The 19,049-nt window shown below is 47.8% G+C and overlaps 2 protein-coding genes across 6 annotated transcripts in view; one reads left to right on the top strand and one right to left on the bottom strand.

Annotated features, from left to right (window-relative positions):
* Positions 1-2,421, bottom strand: part of LOC144578335 (uncharacterized) — a 63,307-nt gene extending 60,886 nt beyond the window's left edge. For both annotated transcript variants that reach the window (XR_013523890.1, XM_078342477.1), the window contains exon 1: positions 1,643-2,421. Coding sequence is in view for 1 of the 2 variants with exons in the window: in XM_078342477.1 (XP_078198603.1) it covers positions 1,643-2,308 (666 nt within the window). In the remaining variant the exon portion in view is untranslated. The remainder of the gene's footprint in view (positions 1-1,642) is intronic.
* LOC103794733 (epidermal growth factor receptor) lies at positions 1,900-16,093 on the top strand. Of its 4 annotated transcripts, none has more exons than XM_078342472.1 (8): positions 1,900-2,764; positions 5,574-5,612; positions 7,089-7,235; positions 8,619-8,716; positions 9,486-9,653; positions 10,339-10,386; positions 11,034-11,142; positions 13,326-16,093. In XM_078342472.1, the coding sequence occupies exons 1-8, from the start codon at positions 2,647-2,649 to the stop codon at positions 13,685-13,687; spliced, it is 1,089 nt and encodes a 362-aa protein (XP_078198598.1). In that variant the 5' UTR covers positions 1,900-2,646; the 3' UTR covers positions 13,688-16,093. The 4 variants fall into 4 exon arrangements, with proteins under 4 accessions (XP_078198598.1, XP_078198600.1, XP_078198599.1 ...); XM_078342474.1 differs by having other exon boundaries at positions 4,685-5,612; XM_078342473.1 differs by having other exon boundaries at positions 4,685-6,258.
* The last annotated feature ends 2,956 nt before the right edge of the window (positions 16,094-19,049 follow it).

The following is a 19,049-nucleotide window of genomic DNA, read 5'->3' as shown; positions in this document are numbered from 1 at the left end:
TTATTGGTGTAGACGAATGCTTGTGATTTTTGCACATTGATTTTATATCCTGAGACTTTGCTGAAGTTGCTTAACAGTTTCAGGAGTTTTTGGGCTGAGGTGATGAAATTCAACAGCCCTTTATGCTAAAAACCCTCAATAAACTCGGTATCGATGGAACGTATCTCAAAGTAATAAAAGCTATTTATGACAAACCAACAGCCAATATCATACTGAATGGGCAAAAACTGGAAGCATTCCCTTTGGAATCTGGCACTAGACAAGGATGCCCTCTTTCACCACTCCTATTCAATATAGTTCTGGAAGTTCTAGCCAGAGCAATCCGGCAAGAAAAAGAAATAAAAGGTATTCAAATAGGAAAGGAGGAAGCCAAATTGTCTCTATTTGCAGACGACATGATAGTATACAAATGAAATTTTAATAATCACTACAGTGACCGTCTTTGGCCAAGGCCACACCCGCTGATCAACACAAGGCCTCAAAAACATTAAACGTCGAGTCAGGGGGATATTTCTGAACAGAAACAGGAAGTCTTGGCTATAGCCAGGCCTGGAGCAAGGAGACACTTTTCCGCCAGCCTTCCTTTCAGGAAAACTAACACTTTTCCTCCAACATTTTGTAATAATTACTTTTTAATAAACGGCGAAGACAAACTAGCAATTTCCAGCACCAACCTTCAACTGTTAAGGAAGAGTTTCACAACTTCCTAAAACAGAAAGAGGCGTGGGACTCATTACCTATTTACTGTGACTTCATTAATTTTATGTAAATTTCCTTCAAAATAATAAAGCTGAGGAGAAAGCCGAACAAGCCCTGATTCAGACTCGACACCTCTAGTTCACATTTTAAGGAACCTGCTTTAGCGAGAAGTGGTCCATGCGATGATGCACTTTCAGAGCCAGGAGCAGCCGCGGTCCCCGCCAGGGCTGCGGCCACCGGCGCTCGAACTCAGAAGCCGCTCAACAAGTTCCCCGCCGGCTTCAGCTCCGCACCCCCACCGCACCAGGCTCTCCGCGGAATTTCCTCCCGCACCTCAAGGCTGCGCTTCATTTTCACACGCGGAAACGCCTCCTCCCGCGGCTCACCTCCGCAGTCCCCCAGCGCGCCCGCGACACTCCCCGCAGTCCCCCAGCGCACCCGCGACACTCCCCACAGTCCCCTCCGCCAGCTCCCCCTCGCCCCAGCTCGGCCCCCGTCCCTCCCCAACCCCGAACCGCCCCGCGCCCCGAACTCTCCGCGCCTGCGCCGCGCCCAAGGACCACCCCCCCCGCCCCCACCCCGTGCTGGGCCCCTCGGATCCTCAGTCCTCGCTGCGGGGAGAGGGGGCGGACGGTGTACAAAGGTCACCCCGAGCTCGCGGAGGCGACCCGCGCGGGAAACGCGCTCACCCGCAGGGTGGGGGCGGGGTGCGAGAACGGAAGGAACGACGGAAGGCGCGGACTGGGGCCGGGAGCCTCCCCGCCACCAAGGTCCCGCACCTCCCAGCTCCGCGACGCTCGCAGAGCTGCGGGGCTGCGGGGCTGCGGCTCCCCGTCGCTCCACCATCCGCGCTCTCTGGGAAGGTCCTCCGGGGCGCCTCGGAACTGCCCAGCAGCCAACGTGGGGGCCGCGCCTCCGGCAGCACCCGGTCCCCGGTACCTACCTCCAAGAGCAGTCCGAGCAGCAGCGCCGCCACCGTCGCAGGCTGTCGCCTCATGGCTCCTCGCGTCCTCTCCGGCGCGCCCGGACGCTGGGTCGCAGGCGTGGTTCGCAACTCGGCCCCTGCGCGGGGCGGACCGGCGGACTGAAGCCAGGAGCCGGCGAGCGCTGGGGGCCAGGCGAGGAGCGGGCGTGAGCCCGGGCGCGCCGCGCAGCCCTCGCCGCGCTCCGCCCCCGGCCGCCGCTCGCTCCCGACACGCCAGGCGCGCGCCCGCGGGCTCCGGGAACCGGAGGCTCGGCCTCGGGCGCGGCTGCGGGGCGCAGGGCCCGCGACACCAGCGTGCGCGCGTCCGGGGCGGGAGGAGGTGCTGCACCGGCCCGCGAATGGGAGGGGGCTGCTAGGCTCTCCCTCCCCGAGGGAGGTAGTCCCGTCGCCCTTGAATAGACCCAGGAAGGCTTTTAAAAGAAGCAGAGTCTCCGCGGGAGGAAGCTGTTTCCCTGGGAGGTGGCCCCAGACGAACCCAGTGCTCAGTCTGGCATCCCGAAGCCGCTGCGCTCCTGGCTCTCCCCGCCGTTCCTGCGCGCCGCGGGGGCGGTGCCCCAACACCCACGCGTGATGGGAAGGCCGGCTGGGGGTGGGAAAGTCCACCGAAAAAGAAGGTCCCCACATCTCGCCGCTCCCTTGGATGTGGCTATTTTTTATGCCAGTGTCCTTCTACGCTGACCCTACTTGAACTTGACCGCAACCTGCCCCGCCTTGCAGGGCACCCTCCAGCCGCAGACAGCTGTGCGGAGCTGGCGCTGTCCTCGCCTCCGCTGACCCCGCCTCCATGTCTTCGCAGACACCCTTTTTTCACAACACAGCTCAGGTCCCACCTCATTCATGAGCTTATTCGGCAAACACTATCGAACTTGTAAGATGTGCCAGATCCTGAGCTGAAGACTCAAAGGAGGACAGGAAAACTGCTAATGTAGCCTAGAGGGAGAGAGAGTTACTTAAACCACCTGATGCAGAATGTTGTGTGTGGAGACCAGGAGGTAGATGCATCACAGAGGGGCACAAAGGACGTGAGCTGCGCAGCACAGAAGGCAGAAGGAGGGGGCACACAAACAGATGTCACCCGAGGTAAGTCCCCAACGTTTTCCCAGCTTTCAAAGCTTCATTTGATTAATATAGAGCATGCACCATCTGACTATACCTGTCAGAGCCAGAACTTGCAAGTAAGGCAGAAATGATGCCTGTGGCCTTCAGTCATGCGATGGCACTTGTCCAACAAGCCTGTCAAAGGTTATTGAACTCTAGTAGTTTTGATTTACTATTTACAATGAGGGTATTTTACAACTCTTTTTAGGGGAAAAGTTAACTTGTAGTAAACTAAGCTGAGACCTTGTGGTGTGTGAGAGAGACAAATCTTGTTTCTCCAGTGGTGACAGAAGAGATCTCATCCAGTAAAAATGCAAATGGGCCGGGAAGGGTGGCTCATGCCTATCATCCCAGCAGTCTGGTAAGCTGAGGTGTGAGATGCTTGAGCCCAGGAGTTTGCCAACACCAGCCTGGGCAATATAGCAAGACCCTGTCTTGCTCTGTCACCCAGGCTGGAGTGCAGCGGTGCGATCTCAGCTCACGGCAACCTCCACCTGCCAGGTTCAAGCAATTCTCCTGCCTCAACCTCCCGAGTAACTGGGATTACAGGTGCCTGCCACCATGCCTGGCTAATTTTTGTATTTTCAGTAGAGACAGGGTTTTGCCTTGTTGGCCAGGCTGGCTTTGATCTCCTGACAGGTGATCCACATGCCTTGGCCTCCCAAAGTGCTGAGATTACAGACGTGAGTCACCAAGCCTGGCTAGAGTATCTATTTTATTTTATTTTATTGATATGGAGTCTCACTCCGTTGCCTAGGCTGGAGTGCAGTGGCACGATCTCAGCTCACTACAACTTCCGCCTCCTAGGTTCAAGCAGTTCTCCTGCCTCAACCTCCCGAGTAACTGGGATTACAGGTACCTGCCACCATGCCTGGCTAATTTTTCTATTTTTAGTAGTGACGGGGTTTCACCATATTGGCCAGGCTAGTCTCAAACATCTGACCTCATGATCTGCCCACCTCAGCCTCCCAAAGTGCTGGGATTACAGATGTGAGCCACCGCCCAGAATATCTATTTTTAAATGGAACCGCATTTTCATAGTACACAGTGAGGGGAAGTTGCTTTGAAATCTTTATCCTGATAAATCAAATTATATGAAAATTTGCCTTTATTAATATATATAAAACGAAGTTTAATTACTGTTATAATTGCAAATATGTATAAATTCCTTACCCCAAAACAATGAATCAAGTGGGGGACACAATGATTTTCCAACAGAATGAAATAACATGCCTGACTTCATACTGTCATTTTTGCAGAGTCATGGAGGCCTCATCAGTGTCAGCAGGAGTCCCTTACCTTCCGACACTCAAATCCTTCTCTCCTGCAGCCCCATCCTACCACTGTCCTTGTCCAGCTTCTCTTCAAGGGTCAACCGGTCTACCTTTCCTTACAAGCTTGTTTATCACAGCGTCCTGTTAGCAATCCCTATGGTTGCCCAAAAGCATTTTCAGAGGCTGCATAAGACTCTGGATCTTGTAGAAAATTTGCAGTTTCATTCTGCACTCCCTCTGCGGAGTGTTCCCATTGCATTGCGTTCAGCAGGCAGGGAGAAGACTGCAGACATAAGGTCCGTTCACGAGTGACTGCTTTCTCTCTCCGACTATTGTGTGTCTGTAGGAGGTAGTGGGGTGGACAGTAAGGAGGCCTCCTGTGTGTTCCACTGCCTGTGAAGCCTCTGTGCTTGGTTTATGAGCTAAGCTCAAAGGCACTGCAGGGGTAAGACTGTACTACACGGCACCATGGAGAACAGGGAGTGCCCAGACCCCCAAATTAAGAAGAGCAGTGTAGAGATCAGAGACCTGGAAACCAGAGAGAAACTGTTAGGACCAGATGATTGTGTCAACCCAGGGCTCCCCAGGACTCTCACATATTGAAATGTACTTGTCCATCTTTCCACAGGCCAGGAAATGGGAGTCTCAAAGCCACATTATTCGTCCTGTAATCAAAGTAACGATGGCAGCGTGTCCCACCAGAGCGGGAGCCCAGCTGCTCAGGAGTCATGCTTAGGACGGATCCCATCTCTTCTGCATGTTAGAGTTTCAGCTGGGTCAGGCTGGATGCAGGCACCCCCATGACTGGCCTTCTGCATCTGTGATCCTCACGGCCTCCTCCTGCCACTGAGTCTCACGCCTTCACCTGTCTGTTCCTCCCATCCTGAGTCTCATGCCTTCACCCGTCTGTTCCTCCTGCGTTTACTTTCTGCCACCCTTGCACGTGGGCCACCAGATTCTCAAGAGTCTCCTGCCTGTTTCCTTCCTTCCACTCCCTTTGCCAGTGCCGCTCGTCCCATCTAGTAGCTTAACCACCACCCCCATGACTGACCTCTTCCTCCTCGCCGCCAGATGGTTGTTCAGAGTGCACACAGACTGTCGGAAACCTGCAGAGACTCCATGCTGCCAGTCTTCTCCATAATCAGCGTGGCCCCGGTCCATGACTCTAGCCTTGGCTCCTTCTGCCTCTCTTTCTATTTGAAATTCTAGAGCCAGCTGTGGGACAATTATCTGTGTCAAAAGCCAGATGTGAAAACATTTCAGTAACAAACTGGCTGCTTTGTTCAGTGCTAGAACAATGCCTATCAGAGTAGACACTCAAAATTATTTGCTGAGTGAATGAATAAATGAATAAATTCATAATAAATAATTAACCATCCAAGATTCAGACACATTGTGATTTTAATTATTTAAGAGTAGTTTAGCATATATTTCCTTATGATTTACTTTAAAACTCTCCAAGAAATATGCCAAAGAAGTAGAATGAGAAAAATGTGTATTTCTTTCACTTTCTGCAGATGCATTGGGCCAGGTCCTGAAGGCTGTGCAATGGATAGGTAAGTGTTCACAGCTCTGTGTCAGATGGACCTCGTCAAGAATGACCACACTGCTGTGGGTGAAGATGATGCTGTCCTGCGTTTCTGACTGTCCTCTGTCCTGGTCAAATTTCTATGGCTACCCTCAGCCAGGGTTTCTGCAGAGACTACCCAATGGTTCCATGTGGCTCCGCATGCCAACGTGGTCATCAGTGGAGAGAAGGCAGAACGCGCCCTGCCGTGGCTTGATACATGGCCTGCCTCCGACTTCCTTGGTTCCACTGGTTTTGTGGGGTCCTTCTCTGCTTCTAGCTCCTCTTCTTTTCTGCCCACTCACCTGGCAGGCCCCATCACAAGCCTGTGTATGAGTGGCCTTGCTGTTCGATGACACCCTCCAGCACGGGGGAGTATTTCCCCACTTCCTTTTCTGGACACACAGCCTAGCAAAGGCAAAAGGGCTTCCTTCGACATCAGCTCCAGCCAGTTTGCCAGAGCAAAACCCTGAGAAAAGCAAAGTTGAAAAATCTTGTTTAAACTCACCGGGACAGAGTGGCGTTACACCCAACAGCATCTGGCCAGGAAGCAGGGAATTACACACTGAGCACCTGTTTGCCATTTTGGATGTTTCCAAAACGAGCCAAACTTGCAGGCCCCTCTGCCATCTCTGGTAACACCTACAAAGCCTCTTCCTCATATCCAGAATGATATCGCCTAGGTTGCCTTCCAGGGATTTTATAGTTTGGGGTTTTTGGATTTAAGTCTTTAATCCATGTTGAGTTGATTTTCGTATATGGGATGAGTTAGGGAGGAGTCCCTCCTCCTCAATTTTTTTTGGAATAGTTTCAGTAGGAATGGCACCACTCTTTTATGTACATCTTGTAGAATTCGGCTGTGAATCCATCCAGTCTTGGGCTTTGGGTTGGTTGGTGGAGGACTATTACTGATTCCATTTCAGAGCTCATTATCAGTCTGTTCAGGGATTCAGTTTCTTCCTGAAATTTTTACTTTTATCAAAAGGAACATAAGCTTTTTCATTTCCAGTTTTTTTAATTATCTGAAAATGTGCAGTTCAAAACTTTGCTCAGAATCTGCATCTTCTTCCTTCTGCAGATACAGGGCGGGTGACTGAGTGTTATCAGTCACCTTCCCTGAGGGTCCTGTATCTGGAGCATGATAACACTTACGCTTGTAGAGTTACCATTGTCTTTATTTTTATTACCAATGTTTACCATTTATCACTCACTTACTATTTGTTGGGCATTGTGCTAAGCATTTCAGTTGTATTATCTTATTAGGTCCTCACAGCCTACCAAGTGAAACAGATACTGTTATTATCTAACTTTATGGAGAGGTAAACTGAGGCTTCCAGCGCTGAAGCAAATTGCCCAAGACTACAGAAATGTAGGTTTCTAAATATCAAAAAACAGGACTTAAGCAAGACATTGTGATTGTTCATTTATGATGCCACTGCCTTTTTTTCTGGCTTCATCCTCTCAGGGGTGACCGTTTGGGAGTTGATGACCTTTGGATCCAAGCCATATGATGGAATCCCTGCCAGTGAGATCTCCTCCATCCTGGAGAAAGGAGAGCGCCTCCCCCAGCCACCCATATGCACCATCGATGTGTACATGATCATGGTCAAATGTGAGTGACCCGTGGGTGGGGCTGTCCACACTGCCTCGCTGGGCCTTGATGACTGCTCTTAGCCAAACAGCTGAGGCCTTTGCATCCCTGGAGAAATGTCATCACATTACTTAAGGCAGACACACAAGTCAAGAAACATCTGTAAATACCCCTTCAAGCATTCTAAAAGGCACTTCCTGACTCACTGGGCAGTGTGACCTGACATCTGCCCACGTTTGCAAGCAAATAAATAAAACTAAAGCCTTCTGCAAGCTATTACACCAAAATATTCTGTTCTCTGAGTTACTCAATGAAATACCGAGTTGCCCTGCATTTTGAAGCCTGTTACCAGAGAGACTGTTTTTAAATGCTTGACAGTGAGTAACAACATGAGACTAATAGAATCAACATTTCTGTTTTGACTTAAACCTTTCAAACCAGTAGATTTATGTGAAGTCCTCTGCAGTGCGGCATTTAAACATTTTCATCCAGATAAGAGTGTGTAATTTGACCCATGCTATTATTCTACCAGATTCACAAGTGCAGTAGGTTCCGAAGGTAGCGTTACGTGTGATAAGCATTTGCAAAAGAAAGTTATATAAGGAATATGACAGAGCCAAGGGAATGTAAATATTAATGCCTTTCTGAACTCTAGACCACAGAGTTAATCTTTTTTAACTTTCTTGGTTTGGGCTGAGGAAGCTGTGATCCAGAGACGCCATGTGATTTGTCTAAGGTCACATAGCAGTCTGGCCTAAAATAGCTTGACATCCTGCGGATGGAAAATAAATGTGAACCCTCAAGAGGCATGAGGATTTCCAGGCAGTAGCTGTACCTCCAGCTTGTTTAATCTGGGTTTAGATTGCTGTGTAGTCACATGCAGCAGCACGCTTCACAGTGTGTCCTCCGGTGGAAGTTGCTGGCACAACCAGCCCTCTCACTTGCATGTGTGCCCACTGGGTATGTGCTGTACTAGAGGCACTGGGGCACAGGCCCATCCCAACCCCAAATTCTTTAAAGCCTGTTTTTCTACATTGCGTCTGGTTTCCTGCTGGAAGGAATGCTGAGGGTGGGTGTGAGTGAGGCACCCGCAGTCAGCAAATTGCACAGACCCACACTGCTGCATCCCGTCAGGCTACAGCACAGGAAGCTGACCCCAGGAAGAGTGGGCAGAGAAAGGCTCCAGGGCCTTATTGTGAGTCTAATTCAAATCTTCGATACTAGCACACTCTAAACAGCAACCAGTACTAGTTGGCCAAGACAGAGAAGTCTACCGCAAAGACTTGGGCCTTCATCACTTATCTGATGGAAGTGTTGCATCACCAATGCCTTCTTTAAGCAATGCCGTATTTATCATTGCTTCCAGTGTTCTAATTGCACTGTTTGTTCTCATTCCTTCTCCAGGCTGGATGATAGACGCAGACAGTCGCCCAAAGTTCCGTGAATTGATCATTGAATTCTCCAAAATGGCCCGAGACCCCCAACGCTACCTTGTCATTCAGGTACAAACCTTGGTCTCTCCTTCCATTGTGAATAGTCCCTGTAATGAGCATCCAACGTCACTGTGCTCTGTCATGTGCCAACCGGCCTCCCTGTGTCCCCAGTTGTGTTAATAAACCCTCCAGCACATTAAAGCAACCCTTAGTTAAGGCGCAGGCCACATTGTGACTAAGCAGGGTCCGTGGGTGGTGCCCACCCAAGTCCATCTCCCACTCCCCATCTGAACTCTCCACCTCCCATGCTCATCCTCACCATCCAGCTAGCCAGAGCCTCAGCTGGGTCTAATAGACAAGCATCGTCTATTGCGCTTTGGTGCCAAGCAGACCTGGCTTCACACCCCTGACTCTCCACTCACCCCATCACCCAGGCAGCCAATCCACCTATTTCCTTCCATAACACAGGAACACCAAAACCAAGCTCCCAGGATTGTCTCAAAGATTCAATAAAAAACATTGGAAAATGTACTGCCTAGCACCTCACTACAAGGTACACACTCGAATGCTGTCACTGCTTCCCTTTCTGTTTCCTCAGAAGCTATTTGCATCTCATGAGGGGTGTTACAAGCATCAAAGGATGGTTGATGTTTTATTTTAAGACACTTACATCCCATGACGGGAGGGAGCTATAATTCAGAGAACCAAGGGGGATTTCATTATAACAAAATTGGCAAACACACAGCCACCGGCTGGCAATAGACCCCTGCTCCTATAGCCGAGAAGTGGAATAGCGTCTCTATGGGCCATTCTAATAGCCTCAAAATCTCTGCACCAGGGGGATGAACGAATGCATTTGCCAAGCCCTACAGACTCCAACTTCTACCGCACCCTGATGGATGAAGAAGACATGGATGACGTGGTGGATGCGGACGAGTACCTCATCCCACAGCAGGGTTTCTTCAGCAGCCCCTCCACGTCACGGACTCCCCTCCTCAGCTCTCTGGTATGAAACCTGCCCTCCCCCTCTTGCTTTGTCTACTCATTTGAACAAATTGACTTTTTTTTCTTCGTTTGAGACAGAGTCTCGCTCTGTTGCCAGGCTGGAGTGCAGTGGCGCGATCTCGGCTCACTGCAACCTCGGCCTCCCGAGTTTAAGCAATTCTCCTGCCTCAGCCTCCTGAGTAGCTGGGGCTACAGATGCACACCACCACGCCCAGCTAATTTTTGTATTTTTAGTAGAAACATGTTTTACCATGTTCTCCAGTATGGTCTCAATCTCTTGACCTCTTGATCCACCTGCCTCGACCTCCCAAAGTGCTGGGATTACAGGCATGAGCCACTGTGCCCAGCCTGAACAAATTGAATTTTAGGGAAAATAACAACCATCTAGTGAAACTTGCATGGAGATGAGGTCAATTTTAACCAAATGGTAAAATCAAAATGAAAATGAATTAAATGTATTAATTATATTGCTGCATTGCAACAACTTGATTCTAAGCCTTTTAGGTCCACTATGGAACAGAATTAAAAAGTAAACCTAGTTGTTCTTAAACTAATGATTAGGACAAAATTAAACAACTTCACGATATACCCTCCATGAGGCGCACCTCCTGCATTCAGGAAAAGTGGATGAGATATGGGACAAGCATTCCAGGGGCAGCTTCTCTGTTTTATTTTGTGTTTTTCAGAGTGCAAACAGCAACAATTCCACCGTGGCTTGCATTGATAGAAACGGGGTATGTATGAACACCCAAGCCAGAATTTACAGCTCCGCACTACAGCTCTATTATACAAAATGCCTTAACCAAAATAGCCTTAACCCAGATCATCTTGAGTTTTCTTCCTGGGTGGGTTTTTTCTTGCACAGCTGCCGTGCCTCACAGTGCGATTCAAAGCGTGGCTCCCGGACCAGCAGTAGCATCGCCTGGCAGCTTGTTAGAAATGCCATTTTTCAGGCCACTGCCCCAGATTGACCAAATCAGGACCTCTAGGGGTTGTGCCCATAGTCTGTGTTTGAGCCACCTTCCAGGTGATGCAGATGCTACTTTAACTGAAATGTGACTACGTTAAATAAAATATAAAATTCAGTTTCTCACACATGTGAAGTGTCCAGTAGCCACAGGTGGCTAGTGGTGACCGTATTGAAGCACACCACCCTCACTGTGGAAAGTTCTGCTGGACAGCACCCAGCACAGCCCTGGGCCTCTCCCCCACAGCCCAGCCTGCAGCCCAGAGGCACGGGCACCCCCTAGGGTGCAGACTCTCAGGCCTGCCCCACCTACTGATCAAAACCTGCATCTCAAGGAGATCTCAGCTGACTTTTGCACACACTGCAGCTGGAGCCGCCCTGACTGGAGTAACCTTCCCTCGTTTCCTCCTGCAGCTGCAGACCTGTCCCATCAAGGAAGACAGCTTCTTACAGCGATACAGCTCAGACCCCACAAGAGCCTTGACTGAGGACAGCATAGATGACTCCTTCCTCCCAGTGCTTGGTGAGTGGCTTGTGTGGACACAGTCCTGCTCCTCAGCCTCCTCAACCCACACGGCAGCAGCCAGTCTCCACCACCCAGTGCCGAAGCCAGGTGCTTCCTCTAGCATCTCCAGAGGGGGAAACAGGGCCGATTTGCAGACACAGTGAAGGGTGTAAGGAGCAGAGAGACGCATGGCCGAGCCGCACGAGCTCTTGGTCAAGTCTGGGTTGTTTGTTGTAGGTCTGTTCTAAGAGTGAATCGACAAATTTTCTAGATTATGAAGCAAACCACAGACATACGTGTGTGTGTGAGTGTGTACATGATGTGAGTACCTCTGTATGTGTGTGCGTGTGACAGATTTGATCCTTATTCACTCTGCCGGCTCCATTATTGACCTGTGAAGCATATATTTAACTAATTAAATATTTGTTAATATTAATAAATATTAAGCTTTATCTAGATACAACCTGCTAACACACATAGACACACATATACACTTACACATACACACACCCCACACAGACCTCACAGACACATTCACATATACACACACATTCACACACCCTACACCCACATACACACATACCACACATACATGTACACACACCACACATACACACATACACATATTGCACCACACACACACCACATACACATATGTATGCACACGTACCCACACCACACACACACATGTACACACATGCCACAGACACATACACACCACACATACACATGTACACACATACCACACACACATACACACCACACGTACACCACACACATCCCACACACATACCTACATGTATACCACACACGTACACCAGACACATACCACATACACACACACATATACACACCACATATATAGACACCATATACCACACATACACCACATACACACATGTACACACATCACACATACATACGTACACATATACAACCACACCACACACACATACACTACACATATACACACACACCATGCACATACACAGGCACACATACACACACTGCACATACACATACCACACACCAGACACACATACCATACACACACACCACACGCATACACACCACACATACATGTACAGACTTTTTTTTTTTTAGTGGGCTCAAAATTCCTTTCCAATATTTTGTGGCTTCTGACTCCTCTTGCGTCCTTGGGAAATGCCCTATGCAAAAAGTCCTACATCTCAAGATCTGACTATAGATTTCTTAAAAGGCTATGACAGATCTGATCTCAAATTTAGTTCAACATCTTCTTTGTTTCCTTCACCACAACCTATTACTTTTTTTTTTTGGAGGTTTCAGTGGGACGGGAGAATCACAAGGAATCAGGCGTTCGGAGGAATGTATTGAGTAGAGGTGAGGAACTAGGATGTTGAAAAGTAAAAAAGGAGAGAAGGAGAGGAAGAAAGAGGACGAAAAAGAGGGAGAGAGAACAGGAATATTGCTTCATTCTAAAAATGGGTATTAATAATGGCCGATCAATATTTTGTGTATTTAAAATGGAGAACTCTATAAATATTTATTGAGTTTACTTGTTCCGGCTCTGAGTTGAAGTCCTGGATATCCTTATTAATTTTCTGTCTCGTTGAGTCTAAATCTCGTTATGGGTCTTATGTATCTGGGTATTAAGATCTCTTATTGTTGCATTGATCCTTTTACCACTATAACTTTGTTGCTTTGAAATCTATTTTATCGAATGTGAGAATTGCAACTCCTGCTTTTTGTTTATTTATTTATTTTTGCTCTCCATTTGGTTGATAAATTTTTCTCCAACCCTTTGTTTTGAGTCTTTGTGTATCTTTGGATACACTGTTACGTTTTGGCTGTATCTTTTGATTTGGGGATTTAGTCGATTTAAATTTAGGGTTACTGCCATTTGATGTTAACTGGCTATTTTATCCATTCGTTGATGTAAATTCTTCTTTATGTCTTATATGACATATACATACACACACTCCTCAAGCAGGCTATTCTCTGATAACCTTAAATTTACAAAAGACAGATGTCCATTACCTTGAGAAGTACAGGAAAGAACCCACTTTCCTTTCTAGCAGCAGCAGGAGGGTCCTCCCAAGGCTCCTGCTCCCTGTAGTAAATCACCTTGTTGAAGACATTCACAGGGTTGGGAACCTGGGGCTCCTGCATGGGATGGTGCTTTGCTGATTACTTCACCTCTGATTTCTTTTCACTTTCAGAATACATAAACCAGTCTGTTCCCAAAAGGCCTGCTGGCTCTGTGCAGAATCCTGTCTACCACAATCAGCCCCTGAACCTCGCGCCCAGCAGAGACCCACACTACCAGGACGCCCACAGCACCGCAGTGGGCAACCCCGAGTATCTCAACACTGTGCAGCCCACCTGGGTCAGCAGCGCAGTGGACAGCCCTGACCACTGGATCCAGAAAGCCATCCACCAAATCAGCCTGGATAACCCTGACTACCAGCAGGACTTCCTTCCCAAGGAAGCCAAGCCCAACGGTATATTTAAGGGCCTCACAGCTGAAAATGCAGAATGCCTAAGGGTCGCACCACAAAGCAGTGAATTTATTGGAGCATGACCACAGAGAATAGCACCAATCCTAAAAATCCAGACTCTTTCAGCACCCAGGACCAAGCACAGCAGGTCCTCCATCCCAACCGCTATGCCCGCGTTAGCTGTCAGACCCGCAGACTGGCTTCCCCAGCGTTGACACTGATCAGTCAGGAAGTGCCTCCACTGGGGGCACACTTGGCAAGCGGCAGATACATTCCTTTGTTTTCGAACTGTGAAGCTTTTACAGAAAGGCATCCAGCAGGAAGTTCTGAGCAGAAGTTTATCTTTCAAGGAGGTATATTTGAAAAAAAAAATAAATATGCATCAGGATTTTTCTTGATTGGGGATCTTGGGGTTTTTAATTGTCACTATTGATTTTTACTGCAGTAAGCTCTTCCAACAGGGAAGAAGCTTGCTGGTAGCACTTGCTGCCCTGAGTTCATCCAGGTCCAACTGTAAGCAAGCCACACAGGCCTCAAGTCTCCAGCAGTGACTTGATTCCAGCGGTTCTGCTCATGGCTTCCGCCCCACAACACTAAAGGTCCAAGAATCCCTTCATGGCCCCAGCAGGCCGCATCCGTACTGTATCGAGTCATGGCAGGTACAGTAGGATAAGCCACTCTGTCCCTTCCTGGGCAAAGAAGAAACAGAGGGGATAGAATTCTTCATTAGACTTACTTTTATAAATATGTCTCCACGGTACTCACTCCCCGCTGGTTGACCAGTGTTTTCCAGTCGTGAGTGTTACACTGACTCGTCTGTCTTCCATTCCGTCATTTTGAAACTCAGTATGCTGCCCCTGTCTTGCTGTCACAAAGTCAGCAAGAGAGGATGACACATCCCATAATCACTCGGATTCCAGCCCACGTTGGATTCATCAGGGTTCAGACCAGCAGCCCACATCTGAGAATGCAGAATACCTAAGGATGGCGCCGCTTTTGTTCTCACAGAAATACATCTCCTAATTTGAGGCTCAGATGAAATGCATCAGGTCCTTTGGGGCATAGATCAGGAAACTGCAAAAATGAAGCTGCTCTGAAATCTCCTGTAGCCATCGCCCCCAACCCCCACAATGAGTTTAGGTTACTCATGGAAGATCATTTTCTCCTTTTACTTCACTTTAAAAGCTTTTTACTCAAAGATGTTCCTTCTGCTCCCCAGACCCCATCCTTGCCCTTTGTCAAACAAAAAGTGTCTCGGCCCTGAGGCAGCTATTCGAGCACTTACAGCTCTGGCCGCAACAGGGTGTTTTACAGGTGCAATGAGTAGCATTAGGAGTAGTGTAGAATTCAGGGGGTAAATAGGAAACCAGTGTTTGAAACTGATAATGCTTTCACAACATTTGTAGATGTTTTACAAGAAGAAAGTTCCTTTCTAAAATAATTTCTCTACAATTGGAAGATTCGGCTAGTTAGGATCCCAGCTTTCCTAATCTGTGTGTGCCTTGTAACCTGACTGGCTAATGGAAGTGCTTTGCAAGCAGCCTTTTAAACTCTTCTGGGCAATATCCACCCGATCCAATTTATCAAGGAAGAAATGGTTCAGAAAATATTTTCAGCCTACAGTTATGTTCAGTCACACACACGTACAAAATGTTCCTTTTGCTTTTAAAGTATTTTTTGACTCCCAGATCAGTCAGGGCTCCTACGCTTTTGTTAAAAGAATATTTGATTTTTGTCTCGATGAAAATTACATTCATTTCCACTCCATTATGCTCTCAAATACCCCCCAGCCTGGTATGGGTATGAAAGATACAAACATAAATAAAACATAGTCCCCGATTCTGAGAAATTCACAGTTTAGCAAAGGAAATGGACTCATACGAACCTTAAAACAACATGACAAACGCCAGACAGGGCCCGTAAGCCAGACACAGAGCACAGAGCAGGTTCCTACCTGAGGAGAGACCTGGAAGGTTCATCAGGAAGGCCTCACAGGAGGATGACCAGTTCTCAGGCACAGGAGAGATGGGAAGTTCAGTTGCAGCAGGGGGGGACCTCGACCAAGGAAACAGCTGTCAGAGGCCTCCACTGCTGGAGTCCATGTAAGGCTGAGGTCAGTTGTCCCAACAACCCACTCCCTCTAAGCTACGGGATGACCTTGGAGCATCCCACAAGTTCCTTAAATGTATCTCGCTGGGGGATTTTGAGCTATCATCTCTGGACGTGCTTAGTGAGGAGACAAAGCCACATTTCTAAGACTCTGAGATTTTATATCATTGTCAGTAAACCACTTTCATTATCCATTCCCCTCAGGACATACAGAAATATTTCAGCCAGAACTGAGAAACAGAAGGACCCACATTCTGCTGTCACTTGTGTGTCAAGAAGCGGAAGATCAGTGAGGCACGTCAGTTGTGAGTCACACTGTTGCAGTAAATCCTAGTATTTTTGTAGTTTGAAACACTAACATAATAAAAGAACAAACGCTATTCTAGCTTTCTTCTCATTCATATTTTAATTTTCCAGTGTAAAGTTTAGTTGCTAAATTCTATTAATTTTAAGATTGTGCTTCCCAAAATAGTTCTCACTTCATCTGTCCAGGGAAGCACAGCGGTCTGCTTGGCGGAAGCCGCAAAGCCACAAGCCTCTCCAAGGATCTGGCCACCATGGTGCGCAGGTCAGGAAAGGAGCTGCCCAAAGTCCCATGATTTTCACCTAACAGCCCTGATAGGTCAGTTCTCAAAGCTTGGACTCCATCCCTAAAGGTCTTCCGGATTGCTAGCCTGGCCTTAACACACTACAGAGAACCTGTCAGCTGTTTCTTCCTCAGTCAGTTCCTGGAAGACCTTTGCAAGGACTTCACCTTCAGATGTGACCTTTGGAAACAGAGGCCACGGGAAAGTAAGGAGCTGGGAGCTCCCATTCACTTTGTGTGTCTTCTTGCATCATCTCCAAGGAGCTACTGTAATTACACCCTGCCGGTCACCTCATGAGGGATCAAAGAAGGGATGAGTCTTCTAAACTCTATTCTCTGTGAGTCTAGGTTGTAAGGAGAAGCACTGTGGACGCATCCTACTGTACTCCAGCTGACGACAACCAAGCTTAGGTGTTTACTGAAAGTTCTTGATTTTGTGATTTACCACCCCCACCTCACAACAGCAGACATAAGGGGACTGTGGATTGCTTAGTGCAAAAGGCACTGGTTCTCCAGTGTGGCTGCCCTTGGGAATCTCCTGGTCCCAACCAGAAGGATTGTGGCTTGATTTTCTCAGGTGCAGCCCAGCCCTAGGGCCTTGTCAGAGCACCCCCTGATTATTGCAACCTTCATCAAAGTTTCCAGAACCACTGGCCTAAAGGAAGGGCCTGGTGGGGGTCTGCTTGCCGCCCGCTGGAGGTCCTTCCAGCCAGTACCACTCTGACTAGGCCTCTGATTGCACCTGTGTGGCTAGAGGCTGGTGGGTGATGGGGACTCGGCACCTCCCCTCAAGCACAAGAGAATCACCTGCGGAGCTTCAGAAGAGGGGGCCTGGAGTCTCTGCAGACCAATTGAACCCAAATCTCAGGGGCGGTCTCAGGATTCTAATGGGTAACCAGGGTTGAAGCCCTTATCTCTAAAGTCTTCAGTTCAAGACTGGGGGTCTGTACCAGGGCCTCCAGTCACAGCAGAATAAAAGGCAGGGTAGGGTAGAGGTTCCCATGTGCAATGGAGAGAACAATTTGCAGTCACTGATAAGCCAGACTTGGCTGCTAGTGGCCATTCCAAAATGCTCCAATTCATTGTCATCAACAGATCAGCTGGAAAGGGGCAAATACCCCCCACCTGAGCCTTGAAAAACGCTGCGACCCTCTGCATTCTCTAATTAAGTTACAGAAACCAGTCTCTTCCCTCCTTTGTGAACGAGCTACTACTCCATGTAGGCAGCAGGGGTTGAAATTGCCCTCAACATCTACTCTGCATTTCTTTCTTGTGCTAAGCACACACTTTTATCGCAACATATTATCTGTTCACATTTCCTTGCCTGGGGGCTGTAAAACCTTACAAAACAGAAATCCTTGCCTCTTACCAGCCACACCTGCCATATCATGGGTACAGCTTTGTACTATTCAAGACACAGGATTTTTAAATGTAAATCTATTTTTGTATTTTTTTTTGTGGATATTGTTCTCTTTATGTAGCACTGAACTTTGTACACTATATTTTTAGTAACTTGTTTTTCTACTAAAGGAAGCACAGTTTATTTTATAGAGTAACTTGCAATAGAATCAAAATTGGAAACTGAAATCTTTGTTGAAAAGGGTTAAGTTGAGGCAAAAGGAAGCCCTTTTTTTCTGTCTCTTACAGAAAGGCACAAACTCATTACAGGGCTAAGCTAGGTCGTTGCCACGGTGAAGAAGAGAAGAATCATTTTTATATTTAGGAGGTTTAAAAAGATGATGGAAAGCACATTTAGCTGGGTATGGGGCAGGTTCTGTCGAGGCTGTTGGGGCAATGTTAATGGAAAGACTCCCTGTCTTTCGTCACTGCTAGAAAAATCCGGCTGCGTGCCGTACTCTGATCATCTGCCAGTATAACCCTGTACATGTAAGAAAAGCAATAACAGCATTTTGTTGGTTTACCTACAAATGTGACTTCAATGCAAATTATTTTTATATTTGCAATCGTTATGCCTTTATCAATATAAATATCTGGAGAGGCCAAATAGTGTTCAACACACTTTGGTTACTGGATACATTGATGAAACTCACCAACAGTCTTACTGAGCCTGGGCCCAGCCACCCTAGGGAAGGTGCCCAGCCCTGGCAGCCTGACAACACCCAGCGAGCTTTTAAAAAGCGTGAAGCCCAGCTGCACCTCACACCAATTCAATACACATCTCTGGGGCTGACACTCAAGCGTTTGTAGTTTTTAAAGCTCCTGAGGTCATTCCAGTGTGCAGCCGAGGTTGAGAACTACCAGCCTAGGAATTAGCCACAAGAACTTGGGCTTGGAGGCAAATTCTGCCAGTGTATGTGATTCTCAGGCCTAGAGAACCAGACACAAAGACCTCCACATCTGTCACTGAGAGTCAAGAACCTGAACAGACTTTCCATGAAGGTTCTCCAAGCCCTAGAAGGGAGAGTGTCTAAACAATAATTGAAAACGAAAGGAAATATAAAACGGATGCCACTTTTCCATTTCCTAGGCTTGCTCTATTAAGGGCCAACTAGTATATAATATTCTTCCTGCTTATGCAGCTGACATTGTTGCCCTTTCTAAAGCAACCAAGTAGCCTTTATTTCCCAGAGTGAAAGAAAACATTGACCTACCAGTTACATTACAGAAGGCAGATTTCAAGAGGATCCAGTAAGTGGTTAGATGGCGTTTATAAAAACAAGAATTCAAGTAGAGGATGCATGCTTTAAGAAACATTTGCTATACATTCTTCACAAATTATACCTGGGATA

Source organism: Callithrix jacchus, chromosome 11 (assembly GCF_049354715.1).
Source record: "Callithrix jacchus isolate 240 chromosome 11, calJac240_pri, whole genome shotgun sequence".
Taxonomy (NCBI): Eukaryota; Metazoa; Chordata; class Mammalia; order Primates; family Cebidae; genus Callithrix; species Callithrix jacchus.
The sequence above is the reverse complement of the archived record's forward strand: the minus strand, read 5'-3'. Positions and strand labels throughout refer to the sequence as shown.